General features: G+C 28.6%; 1 protein-coding gene across 1 annotated transcript; it reads right to left on the bottom strand.

Annotated features, from left to right (window-relative positions):
- Positions 1–951: 951 nt before the first annotated feature.
- Positions 952–5868, bottom strand: LOC103852488. The gene has a single exon (XM_033283725.1). The coding sequence runs from the start codon at positions 1524–1526 to the stop codon at positions 1149–1151; it is 378 nt and encodes a 125-aa protein (XP_033139616.1). The 5' UTR covers positions 1527–5868; the 3' UTR covers positions 952–1148.
- Positions 5869–13795: the final 7927 nt, after the last annotated feature.

The following is a 13795-nucleotide window of genomic DNA, read 5'->3' as shown; positions in this document are numbered from 1 at the left end:
AATTTAAACATTTTGCTATCAATGATACAAATGATTAAAAAATCATATGAATTGAAAACATCATTTAATAGACATTAATATTAAAAATATACTATGTATGTTAATATCATTTAAATTTAATTATATATCCTATCAATTAGAAAAAAATATTGTTTGTATTAATAAAGTTGATTTATATGTTTGCACAAATTTAATTATATATGCAGTAGTTGCTGATTTTTAACTATTTAATATATATTTACAATTTTATAATATGTAAAAAATATATAATACATAAAATTAGTTATATATATAATGTCGCACGGCGCAGATTTTAATCTAATCTTTTGTTATTTTTGAATGATATGCATTTCACGAAATCAAGATTCGGATGGTAATAGTGACGGGCTGTGACTTTGTACTTTTATTTTAGATAATATAATTTTATTTAGGAAACCATTTTAGACTAAATTAATTAGTACATAATTCCTAATATAGGTGAGCCGGCGATGTGTAGGTGTGGCCACCAGGTGAAGACTTTCTCGTACCTCCCTTACATGAGCGAGGTGTCTGTGGCTAAGGAGGTTAATGACCTTTTCCGCAATAAATGAATTCATTGCGTTGAGTTCGAGTTAATTAGAGGTAAATTTTTATTCATAGAATTTCTCTACTCAAATCTAAAGTTTTTTTTCAACCAAAATCATACGAACCTAAGTGAAAACTTGGTTTTCGTAGGGTGTGACTTCTGTCTAATAAGTAATAACCCAAACCAAATGGAAGCCAAATTTTAGTTGATCAAATGGGAGTTGCTCAAAAATAAAAATTTGATCAACTGGGAATTAGATTATATCATTATAGGTACGCCGTACGCAATTAGATTACAAAGTTGACTTTGACCGGGATATATCGATCCACTTTAATGAGGGTATCTTGCAATTATCGGAGGCATAATGTTTTTGAATTTGGCAAGAATCACTCTTGAAAGGCGTATATATATAAACGCGATAAACAACTTGACAATACACTATTATTATTAAGGTATAAACATAGTTTTTAAACAGACTAATTCTTAAATATATAGATAATTACTTTCATATTAACCTCATATAAGGAAAACTTATTTAGAAGGAATTATAAATAAGATTATTTATTTTCTTAAAGAAAAAGGACTATGAGAAATGAGTTAGATTCTTGAGGTTCCAAATATCATCATCCCAAGCAACATCGCTGAACAATAAACTGTAGTTTCTTCCAACAAACTCAACGTCCCAAAAGGGTAACCACACGTTGCTCCACGTCATCTCCTCCACCACTCCACTGCACCACAATTTCTCCTCCTCAGCCACCGCGGCTGCGGTTGCAACCGCCATGGCTGCGGTAGCCAATGATAAGTCAGTCTCCTCTTCCTTCATCTCCTCTCTCGGTCTCTTCATATTAAAAAGTGTTAGCGGTGATGATGTGATTGGCGTGATCTTGTTAAAGAGTGAACTCATGAGGATATTTATAAGGAGATGGAGGCAGAGGAAGTGGTTAGTGCAAGAAGACATATGGGAGTTGGAGATAGAGAGAGACGTGAGGATTTGTTGTTTAAAAAAAATGTTTTACCGACATTGTTTTTTCGTGTAACTCAGTTGCCTAATGTCACACTCATACATCTGTGCGCTTCCTTTTGCCTTACGTGTCCTACTTTTTTTTCTTCTCTTTCTCCCCGCTCAAGTATCTCTGCAGACTGCAGCGTTTAAAGTTAACAGTTTTAGACCAAAGTATCTAAAAACATATATTTTTTTTATAATTTGAAAATGTAAAAATATTAAAAAATGCAAAATTACATTGATTCATTCAAATCGGTGAAGATTTTATTAAGTTACATGATCAGGTGAAAATTGTTAGTAGAACTGTAGAAGTAATCTGAGTTTTGGAAAAAGTATAAATGTTAAAATTTCTAAATATTATTTGAAAAGTGATTTTTTATTTATTTTGATTATGTGTCATCACTATATCTCTTTTCATTATAAAAATTACATGACTTAGTGAAAATAAAAATATGTTTTAATTTCTATATGACTTGTAAAATATCATTTATGAAATTTTATATTTTTGATAAGATACTTAAAATATAAAAATAATTTATACGTATCATCATCAATAAAAAAATTAAACTAATAACACTATTATAAATATAAATTTTCACATTATCTTATAACTGAAAAACAAAAATATATAATATTTATACTTTCAAAAACAATTGTGAGTATATTTGTTAATTAAGTGTTCGAGGTATACTTTAATTCATTAATTTCTATGATAAAAAAAACTAAATACCAAATAAGTAAATTTATTTGTATGTGATCACTATCTTTGTTGAACGATTTTTAGTCAACTAATTGAATTAATTAATTAATTACTTTATATCACTTCAATATAAATATAGTCTATATTTTATTAAGTTAATTAATAAATTAGTTTAATACTTCAATATTTTTTAACTAAAATCAAAAAACTAAATTTTATATATTTAAATATATATATATATACATACTAAAATAAACATAATCACAAATACAATTTAAAAGAAAGAAAATTTATTTTTATAGCTTCAATTTTAACGAAATCCAAAAATATTATAAAAGTTAATCAGTCAAAAGAAATATAACTTATGAAAAATTATTTATATCTATATTAAAAAAGCTAAAGAAGTCTTTTAGAAATATTAAAATATGAATTTTTTACTTTTAAAAATAATGCTCTTTTAAATTTATTATCACTCTGTGTGGCACATAAAATCTCCTAATAAAACATCTGTGATGAGTTTATAAAAATAAAAATTTACGAATATATGACATAAATTTGATCGGAAAACATAGTTACAGGATTATTAGTTTGTATGGAGAATAAATGGGTTAGATATTTTAGATTTGAAAGTTTTATTAACTAAAATTTCGTAACATTTAATTAAATTTTAAATAAAATAAAATGAAGAGATAATAAACAAGGAAAAAAGTCATTGTTGTCTAAATTATTCTTACTGCTTACAAAACAATATGTTAAATGAACTAATAACTTCCTACTTAAATATGGTAGAATTAAGCGCTTAGAAAAGAAAATTAAAATTAATCAGTTCAGCATAATTTATAGTCATACTTAAATATTTAGGCGACGTTTTTATTTATAAAATGTGATGACCAATTGAAAACAAAAGTGGCGACTACAAAAAAGTCAGCGCAATGATTCAAGCTTGTTTAGTTATTTGTTTACATATTGTTTTTCATTTTTTTTATCAATATTTAATTTGACGGCATAATCTAAGCTGTTTAAACTAAAATACAAATTTAAATTAACTATTTAATTACACCTAATGCCATTGACATGCTAATTAATCATATTTTTAGCATTTATTACATAATTTAAATCGTGCTTAACTAAATTGATTTCATAAATAATTCATTTTAAATAATAAACTTCATATCTTTTTCTACAACTATATTTATTTTTAATTTCACTATTCGCTGGTTATTATTTTTTTGGTCAAAACTACTTCTTATAATCTAGCTTACCACTAAATGATATTATTAACTCACAAAAGACTGATTTATTTAAACATATGCAATATTTACTAAAAGGATCTTCCATTTACGTTCCTACATAAACGAAAATATAAAAAATATCTTTTTATACTTAAGTAATCGATTATAGAAAAATATATTTGTTTTGTCTTCATTTTCAGTAACTAAAATATTAAATATATACAAGATATAATAACAAAATCATAAAGCATCCAAATATTCATTTGGTATTAACTACACTAGATTATAATTCCACATGAAAATATATAATTAAAATAAATTAATTTGTAAATATATTAATATTATCATAAAAACAATAGTCCAATACAAATCAAATGCAATAAATTTATATGATAAGAAATATGTGTGATATAAATGAAGGTTCGAATAAAGTAAATAATTAAGGTAATAAATAAAAAATTTATTTTTAGAAATGTCATATTAAATAATCTTTCAGTAGTGTAAATTATAAATATATATATTTCCATTTACATAAAAACAATTACTTATAAATAGTGAAATAAATCTCGTGCGGACACACAAGTCAAGTTCTAGTTGTGTTTATTTCTAAAAAAATATAATGTTGCTTGCTGCATGCTTCGCTAGATTTATTTGTCTTCATTTACTTAAAAAAAAAAGAACTTGGAAATTGGAAAAACATTGAGTTTGCAAATAGAAGATAGAATCACACCAGATTTTTATTTGCAAATAAAATTTGCTTTTTTACCAAGTTGAAATGTTCCTTTTGATCCTTTACCAAGTTGAAATGTCCCTTTAGATCCTAGGAGACAAATTTATTCATGTATTTGCTATTTATATTAAAATAAAAATAAATCAAATAATAATAAAAATGACTCACAAACTATGGCGCATTTGACATTACACTCGAATTCTCTGCATCAAAAAAGTTCATTTCCGTAAAATCATTTGAATTCTGTTACATTTGGTTCAATATCTCAGGCGACGCAAAGAAATAAGAAAACAAAAACTTTTTCAAAAAAAATATGGGGCGCATTTTGACATTACACTAAACTCCACCTGAGAGAAAAAAATATTGATTCGGTGTAATCCGAGTATAGACAAATCTTATTTCTTTCTTTGATTTGTTTCAAATGGCAAATGCATCCGAGTTCTTTACTCACCCTCCAGTTGCTGCTTGCTGGATCTTGGTTTTGCGTTTTCTCTAAAAGGATTATCAGCTTGATCAAAGATGATTGAAAAGCATACTTGGTCGACGATGGTGATGATTTTACAAAAGCTTTTCACCTTCTTTCGTCAAGATGTCACATGGAAAATATGATTTTCTATAGGGAAATTGTACGCCATCCACTAGACTTTTACCCTAATTAACCAAATATCCTAAATCCCACAATGTGATACATTTCTCCATAGACACAAACTAGTCACATCATAGGTATTTTCATTTTAAAGGGTTTTAAACCAATTCACCCTTTTCTATATTGTATCACTTAGGTTTTGGTCCGATCAACTAATTACAAATGCATAATGAAATATGTAATAGTAATGCGGGATCGAATCGACAAAGATCAGTGATTACACATACAGCATTTATACAAGTTACTAGCTAATGCTGTTAAGAAAATTGTTTGTTGTTTTGAATACTTTTAAAGACATTATAAATAACCAAGAACACAGGGTTGTAAATGATTTAATAAAGCGTTGGGTACATGGATTGTCATTGTTGACAACAAGATAAATTAATAAGGAATAATGAAAACGCAACATCGTAAACTCAATGCACAATGATAGAGTTATCCACATACAACACATTTGTCTTATAGAATTATATAATTACTAACTTCCTTAAAAAATTAGCTTTTAAACATACATTCAAATAGATTTTGATAAGTTCCTAAATTGCAATAACAACAAGTCTGTTCGTTAAAGACATTACAGTTCTTTCAAATATATAATTCTTTCAAAATTTTAGAACATTTTTTTTAAAAGGCATTCAAACATTTTAAGATCATAAAGTAAATACGTCATGTGTCTAATTTTAATACTAAAACAATTATAAATAAAGAACCATAAGATAATTTATAATCTAACAAGCATTCAATAGCAGCACATTATATAGTTTACAAAAAAAAAAATAGCAGCACATTATATGCCTATTTCTGACGCCATCTCCTTTTGTGGTTGTCCATTTATGGCCTGACTGGTTCAAACGCAGCGGTTGCGGTTGTGAGAGTTTATGGATGCGGGCGGTTGCGGTTTCTAGGTTTTAAGAGATTTGTACGACTGGTACTGCGGTTAAAAATTAGTGTGTTTACAGGATGTCTTATGACTGGTTAACTATCAAATACAGTAACAGTCAAATAATAAATTAACAATATTTACATTTAATATAATTATAAAAATATCAAAAATTATAAAATTATAATAAATATAAAATTTATATTTAGAAAGTTATAATTTTAATTTTTGAAAATTTATTGAAATTGTTTTTATTGTAAAAATTTATAATATTAATTAAAATATAATAGATATATTTTAATATTTTATAATTTCAATTTTCAAAATTTTATTAAATATTTTTATTTTTGTATATATATTGTTTTAAAAAAAAAGAAAAAATTTTACCCTCCCACAACCGTCCGCAACCGCAAACGCTAGCTGGAGCCAGCTTTTAAATTTATGAGATTCAAAGCGGTTTGAAATGGTTTAGAGCGATTTGAGTGATTGTTGCAAACCGCCGACAACCGCTACTAACCGCAAAAGCTGCGTTTACGGATGGTAGCGAAAAAACCAGTCGCTCCCTTAATTGTTTTAAGCGAACAATTTAGTCGGTAAATAGTTTTTGCACAAGTTGACGAAAATAGATATAGCATATTATTATGTGACATGTTAGAGCAAACAAGATTAGTTGGTCCACGTATGTTTTCTCTTACTTTTAGAACGTATTTTACGTTTGTGACAAAAAAAAAAACATATTTCTACATCACGTGGCAACCTATATTTCATTTCGTGACCAATTTCTTTTCACCGTATATCGACATGCTGCTAGCATTTTTAGAGCATCTCCAACCCACTCTATTTTTAATATTAAAATAAAGTTTAAAGTAAAAATATTTTAATAATATTCTGTTTCTCACTCTATAATAAAGTGAAAAGTAGGTTTACTCCAAATATAAAATTATTTACTTTTTTAATTTATCACTTTATTTTTTAATATAAAATAGAGTATTAATAAAACAAACTCTATTATAAAGATACTCATTTTAGAGTAAAAAATAGTGTAAACTATTGAAAATAGTCTTAGTTTTGGATATTGGCCAATCACTCATTGGAAACCAGCTTTAATCTCATATCCTCGAGAATATAGAAGTATACAACTAATATAAAATAAATTTGATCATTTTTTAGTTTAAAATTCAGCATCAAGCTGAATTTTGAACCACGGTTTAAAAACATGTAAATATTATTTTAATAATTTTTAGTTTTTATGTTTAATTATTTTAGATAATAAATATTCACAGATATAAAAGTTTAATATGTATTGATCATTTTATTTTTATAAATGTATTGTACAATAAATATTTTTAATCTGTTTATGAAAATGGATGATCTTTAATATATTTTTAGTTTAGGAAGACTATATACGATACTAAAAAATATATTTCGTTTTTAGAATTAAAAATGATTTAATATTTGTAATATTTAATAATAATTACAATTAATTATTTAAAAAATAAGACCTGAAATAATCTTATAAGATTTTGTTATAATAAAAAAGAAGATATCCAAAACTCAAAAAATGTAATTTAATAGTAAAATATTTTATGTGACGTTATGTTTAAATAGTTTAATAGTAATTAATGATCAATTTACTTTCAATGAGCATCATATAAATATTTAAAATTAATTAATATTTTCCATAAATTACAGGGAAAATAAAATTAGTTTCAAGCAATATTTATATCTTAATAAGAAAAATTCCAGTTGATTACTTTTAGAAAATTCTCGCTACCCAAAATTAGACGTGGGGGTTGAATAATCAAAATATATGTTAGAAAACAAACATTTTCTTCACAAATATCAGTTCAAAGACTTCTAAACGTTGGACAAATATATAAATTTACTGGTTTGTGTCGATGGGTGTGTGTCGACATCTGAGTGTGTCAACATTGTTGCCAAAAAAAAAGAGTGTGTCAACATAAAAACAAAAGATATTGTACATGCCGACTTAAAAATTGTGTGTTCTGTAATGATTTGAAAAAGGAAGTTGTGGCTTTCTAGTAGGGTAATATTTAGTACTTATGTTTTTCTAGTGGAGTGTAACTACCCAAAATGGATACAGAAGAAAGAAAATTTCTAAAAGTAAATTGATATGTGAAACAAAACGACAAAAATGTGTAAGTGTATTTAAGAATTAGCCAATTAGGAAAAGGCCAAAGTGGCAAGTGGACCTTCTCTGCGTCTACCTTCATTTCCTTTCATTATCAGCGTTGCCACGTTCTTGTTTTTTTTTTTGAACTTACCACGTTCTTGTTTTGTAGAAATGTTAGTTCAACAATCATTTAATTACAAAAATATTAGGCATGGCTGGTAAAGTTTTAGGTTGGACTGTTTTGAGTTTTCTTTCAGTTTAGATTAGTTTACCTAATAAATTCTCGTAGAAATATTAGATAACCCCACAAATGGTGGCGACAAGTTCATAATTAAGAGCATAAAAGATGTAAGTTCGCAACAACAAATTTATTTAATTTTATTACTGAGTTATTAAAAAATCGGAAGGCATTCATTCATTCATCACAGTAGTGGGATTAGATTCGGGTCAATGATGTAAAACTATTGTATAAGTTATTAAAAATTTTCCATCATATGCAATGTAATAAAACCCCGTAACTTTAAAGAGTTGAATAGTAAAAAAGTGGCTTCTTCAAGTTACAAAAAAAATTGATCAACAAAATTTGTGGAAATTTTGTTATACTAACTAGTCTTGCTAAATATAAAATATAAAATTTATTTGATTTTGATACTTAGAAAACCCACGAAAAAAGCAATATATATACTCATTCATTTGTCTTTAACAACTCACACAAATGCACGTTAGCAGATTTGAATTCTGATGATAATCTATACTATTATTTGCGAAGTAAATTTTCTTAATCGAGCTCTCACGTTAAAAGTTAAAGTGGTCAAAGTCGATGATATCCTTAATGAATTCTATTATATAATTAAAAAAAATTATTAATGATATATTTTAAATAAGATAATTCTTATATATTGTGTTGTTATCTTAAAACATATTTTCAATTATAAAACTTAAAAATAAGATACTATTATTTACGAAGTAAATTTTCTTAATCGAGCTCTCACGTTAAAAGTTAAAGTGGTCAAAGTCGATGATACCCTTAATGAATTCTATTATATAATTAAAAAAAAATTTATTAATGATATATTTTTAAATAAGATAATTCTTATATATTGTGTTGTTATCTTAAAACATATTTTCAATTATAAAACTTAAAAATAAGATATAAAACAATTTATAATAAGTGGTTAAAGTCAATATTACCCTTAATAAATTTTATTTATAATTAAAAACGAATTTTTATTAATAATATTAAAAACATTTAAAATAAAATAATTCTTCTATATTGTGTTGTTATCTTAAAATTTATTTTTTCAATTGTAAAAGTTAGGAAATAACATATAAACAATATATAATTATTAAATATTAATCTATACTATTATTTGGGAAGTAAATTTTCTTAATCGAGCTCTCACGTTAAAAGTTAAAGTGGTCAAAGTCGATGATACCCTTAATGAATTCTATTATATAATTAAAAAAAAATTTATTAATGATATATTTTTAAATAAGATAATTCTTATATATTTTGTTGTTATCTTAAAACATATTTTCAATTATAAAACTTAAAGATAAGATATAAAACAATTTATAATAAGTGGTTAAAGTCAATATTACCCTTAATAAATTTTATTTATAATTAAAAACGAATTTTTATTAATAATATTTAAAAAATTTAAAATAAAATAATTCTTCTATATTGTGTTGTTATCTTAAAATTTATTTTTTCAATTGTAAAAGTTAGGAAATAACATATAAACAATATATAATTATTAAATATTAATCATCTAAAAACATTTTGTATGAAGATATTTTCTAAAATGTTTCTAATATGTTAATGTTTTCTTTTAAAATTTCAACACAATAATAAACATATATATTTTAATGAATTTTATTTATAATTAAAAACAAATTTATTTTAATAATATTAAAAAAATTCTAAATAAGATAATTCTTATATATTGTGTTGTTATCATAATTTTTTCAGTTATAAAAGTTAGAAAATAACATATAAAAAATTTATAATTAAGTATTAATCATCTAAAAACATTTTGTATAAATATATTTTCGAAAATATTTCTAATATGTGAATGTTTTCTTTTAAAGTTTCAACACAATAATAAACATATATATTTTAATGAATTTTTAGTCATATATATATATATATATATATATAATTTCATGTTTGATTTTTTTTTCTAAAAACATAAATAATAAGTTATCATATTGATTTTAATTAATAAAATATAAGCTAATAATATTTTTAAACGATTAAGTCTGCACGTGCGAGCAAAACACCTAGTACAGCAATAATATTTGTGCTAGTCAATGTTAATTGATTCAAAATTAATCTAGAATTTTTGAATAATGGGGTTCGTGGGTTAACTTAACGTGGGATTTTTCTAATTATTAGAAGTTTGTTATTTATTTATTTATTATCATGAGTAATAGAGAGTTATCTATTTCTTTATATATTTAATATTTTGTTATTGTGTTTTTTAAACTTTTTCAATCAACATAACCTTTTGTTTTCTTCCTCTACAATCTCTCAACAATTGTGATATCAAAACAAAGTAAAAAATTAGGTTTCAATCCCGTTAGAAAGAAGAAACGATGGTGAGCAACAGTTCAACATGCTTTTGTTCTGACTTTCAAAGGTGAAAAATACCATTCTATAGAGTCTGAAGATGAAGAATATATTCAGATTGTAGGAACTATATGATCTGGTGGAAACTAGTTTTCATAATGGGAATCCAGTAGAATCTGATCAACCTTCCATAAGAGAAACGAAATAAAGATGAAAAATCATTATTTTTCTTCCAATCATCAGTGGATAATGATATAATCTAAAAGATCTCTGGAGTGAACAAAGCTCATGAAGCGTAGAAGATTCTGAAGCATGAGTATATGGGAGCACAAAAGGTGATCCGGGTGAAGTTGCAAACTTTACTCAAAAGCTTAAAACTCTTTTTATGAAACAAAATGAAACTGTTCAAGAGTACTTGAATAGAGTGTCTACCATTGTGAATCAGATGAAGGCTTATGGTGAGTTTCCCACCAATGAAAGCATCGTGAGCAAGGTTCCATCATTGCGGTTTGAGTATGTTGTTCCAGTAATCACTGAGTCTAATGATCCAAACACATACACGTTTGATGAGATGATGAGTTCTTTGATGGCTCATGAAGATCGGCTTAGCAAAGCCAATGAGAAAACTGAAGAAAGAGCTTTTTAAGTGAATGAAGATTCTTTAGAAAATAGAATATCTGGATATTATAGAAGTCAAGGCAGAGAAAAAGGTGGATATCATGGTCGAGCCTGCCGTTTGGAAGAGAAAGAGGTGGATTCAATGAACTGAATCAACACCAAAATTCATACGAAGATCAAAGTTATCACCTCAATGGATACAAGGATCAAAGTCAGTTCAAGAAGAGTATTCGATGTAGGCATTGCAAGAAGTTTGGGCAAAAGGAGGATGAATGCTGGTCCAAACAAAGGAATGAGCTGAAATTAAATTTTGCTCAAGATGTTGAAGAAGTGAGCAAGCTGTTCATGACACATTCTATTTGCAAGTGCGTCTGATGTGGTCTGATTTTTGGATAGTGGTTGTTCCAATCATATAGAAGGAACAAAGTCGTTGTTCAAGGATATTGATGAGTCAAAGAAGAGTGAGTTAGGCTTGAAGATAACAAAACATTGAAAGTTAAAGGAAACTGAACTATTGCCATCAAAACAAAACAAGGTGATGTTAAACTTCTATATGATGTGCAGTGATATCTTGCATATTTGCATTGTTTTATCCATTCATCCATGAGCATTTTCATCATATAGATTAGGATTCAGACATGTTTAGGTTGCATTTTGCATACATGAGTCTCTATTAGGTACTGGAGTACCACATGAGGTTATTTGGAGCTCAAAAGAGGTGAAAAGAGTGATCTTTGGACGAGCACAGCCGGAGCGACCTCTCGGAGCGACGGCATGAGGTCGCTGTGCACCACATCCCGGAGCGACTCATCCAGAGCGACTGCACAAGGTCGCTCGCGTTTTCACGTCTGGAGACACACATTTACACCTCGGAGCGACCTTCCAGAGCGACGTGCTGAAGTCGCTCCCGAAGCTCAGAGCGACCATACCAGAGCGACAGGGAGAAGTCGCTCGCGTTTTCATCACCCGGAGACGCGAGAACGAGCCCGGAGCGACCTCTCGCAGCGACACAGCGAGGTCGCTTCCGAAGCCTGGAGCGACTTGTCGGAGCGACGGGCTGAGGTCGCTCCGTGTTTTGTTTCTGCTCGAACTTGTGATTTCTCAAGGGCATTTTGGTCATTTCATTATGCACGTTTTTATTTTCTAAACCTATGTTTTATTACTCTGTAAGCCACCAGGAGGCACATCATCTTTGTTCTTAGAAAAACCACCAAAAACCTTTGGAAAGGGATCTTTTTGAATGAATTGATCAGTTTATTATTGAGAATTCTGTGTTCTTATCTATTTCCTGTGTTTCTCTACATGATTAATCTGAAATCCAATATGGGTTTAAGAGGAATCATGGAGATTAGTGAGTAATCACCTTTGGAATTCATGGGTTAGGGAGATTAAGGGTGATTAAGTTAGAGTTAGGATGTTTTAGTGTAGATCATTCATATTTCCTTGCTAGTAGAGTAATCATAATGCATCTTCTGAGTTGGCCACTCAGTTGTTGATTCTTAGGCATTTCTCACCCGAAAGGTGTTCGATGAAATGCCCGAGACAACTCTCCTAGGCTTTTAGTATACTTTGCCAAAGACATTTGTTGTTAAAGGTACTAAGATAGCTAATAGACTTGTTAGTAATGATTGCTTTCATATTATTCAACCAAAGACATTTGATGTTTGAGATATGTTAGCAAATGAGCATTCATCTAGACATAGAGCTTGCTTAAAATTGTGTCTAGGCTTAAGGTTGATAGTTTGATTGATCATTTGCCATCCTTAGTTCGATACTTGATCACCCAAGGTCTAATCCCTATACCCATGAGTTCTCTTTTCCTTTAGTCAAGAAAGTATCATTCTGTTATTGCTTTCTAGTTTTAGTCATAGTTTAAAACCCATCTAAATCATTGGTTGCACTTAGATTAAGTGAGTACTTGCATTCTCAGTGCTTTGATATCCCTCAGAACTGGTTCGACAATCTTCTATACTACAACATTTGTCTTAGGAGCCTTGAAAACTCCTAACATCAAATTGGCGCCGTTGCCAAATTCTGAGTAGATTTGAACATTGAGATTTAGTCACTTGCTTGAGACTAAGTCATTTTTATTTTCTTTTGTTACTGACTCTTCTTCACCTCCCTTTAATCTACAGGTGTATGAACTTGAGGAGCAGGGGTCCATCAAACCTAGTTCCAAGAGCAGCAGACATCAGGGCTTTAGAGAGAGAGTGTACTAGAAAGAGAAGAGAAGAAGAACATCAGGCTCAATTGCAGAGACTGAACACTGACATGGGAGACGTCCATCAAGAAGATGCAGGCGTCAATGGCGCTAACAACAATGGCCCACCTAACCAACAGCGAGCAGCTCGCCCCATTGGCACTTACGACCGTCCCAACATTCATGGTCATAGATTGGGAATCCGAGCACCCGCCGTGGCAGCCAACAACTTTGAGATCAAGTCAGGACTCCTCAACGTGATTGAGAACAACAAGTATCATGGCTTGGCTCTAGAGGATCCATTTGATCACTTGGACAGGTTCGACAGCTACTGTGGGTTGTCAAAAACCAATGGTGTGTCCGAAGATGCCTTAAAGCTCAAGCTATTCCCTTTCTCTTTGGGGGATAAGGCACGTCAGTGGGAGAAGTCTCTACCCAGCGACTCCATTACCACTTGGGATGACTGCAAGAAAGCATTCTTGGAGAAGTTCTTCTCTACTTCAAGAACTGCT

This window comes from Brassica rapa, chromosome A02, assembly GCF_000309985.2.
Source record: "Brassica rapa cultivar Chiifu-401-42 chromosome A02, CAAS_Brap_v3.01, whole genome shotgun sequence".
In the NCBI taxonomy this organism is placed as follows: Eukaryota; Viridiplantae; Streptophyta; class Magnoliopsida; order Brassicales; family Brassicaceae; genus Brassica; species Brassica rapa.
This window is presented reverse-complemented; position numbering and strand designations above follow the sequence as displayed.

Bases quoted from the DNA above. Each gene is read 5' to 3' on its own strand.
- LOC103852488 (XM_033283725.1), bottom strand. From the start codon at position 1,526: ATGTCTTCTTGCACTAACCACTTCCTCTGCCTCCATCTCCTTATAAAT.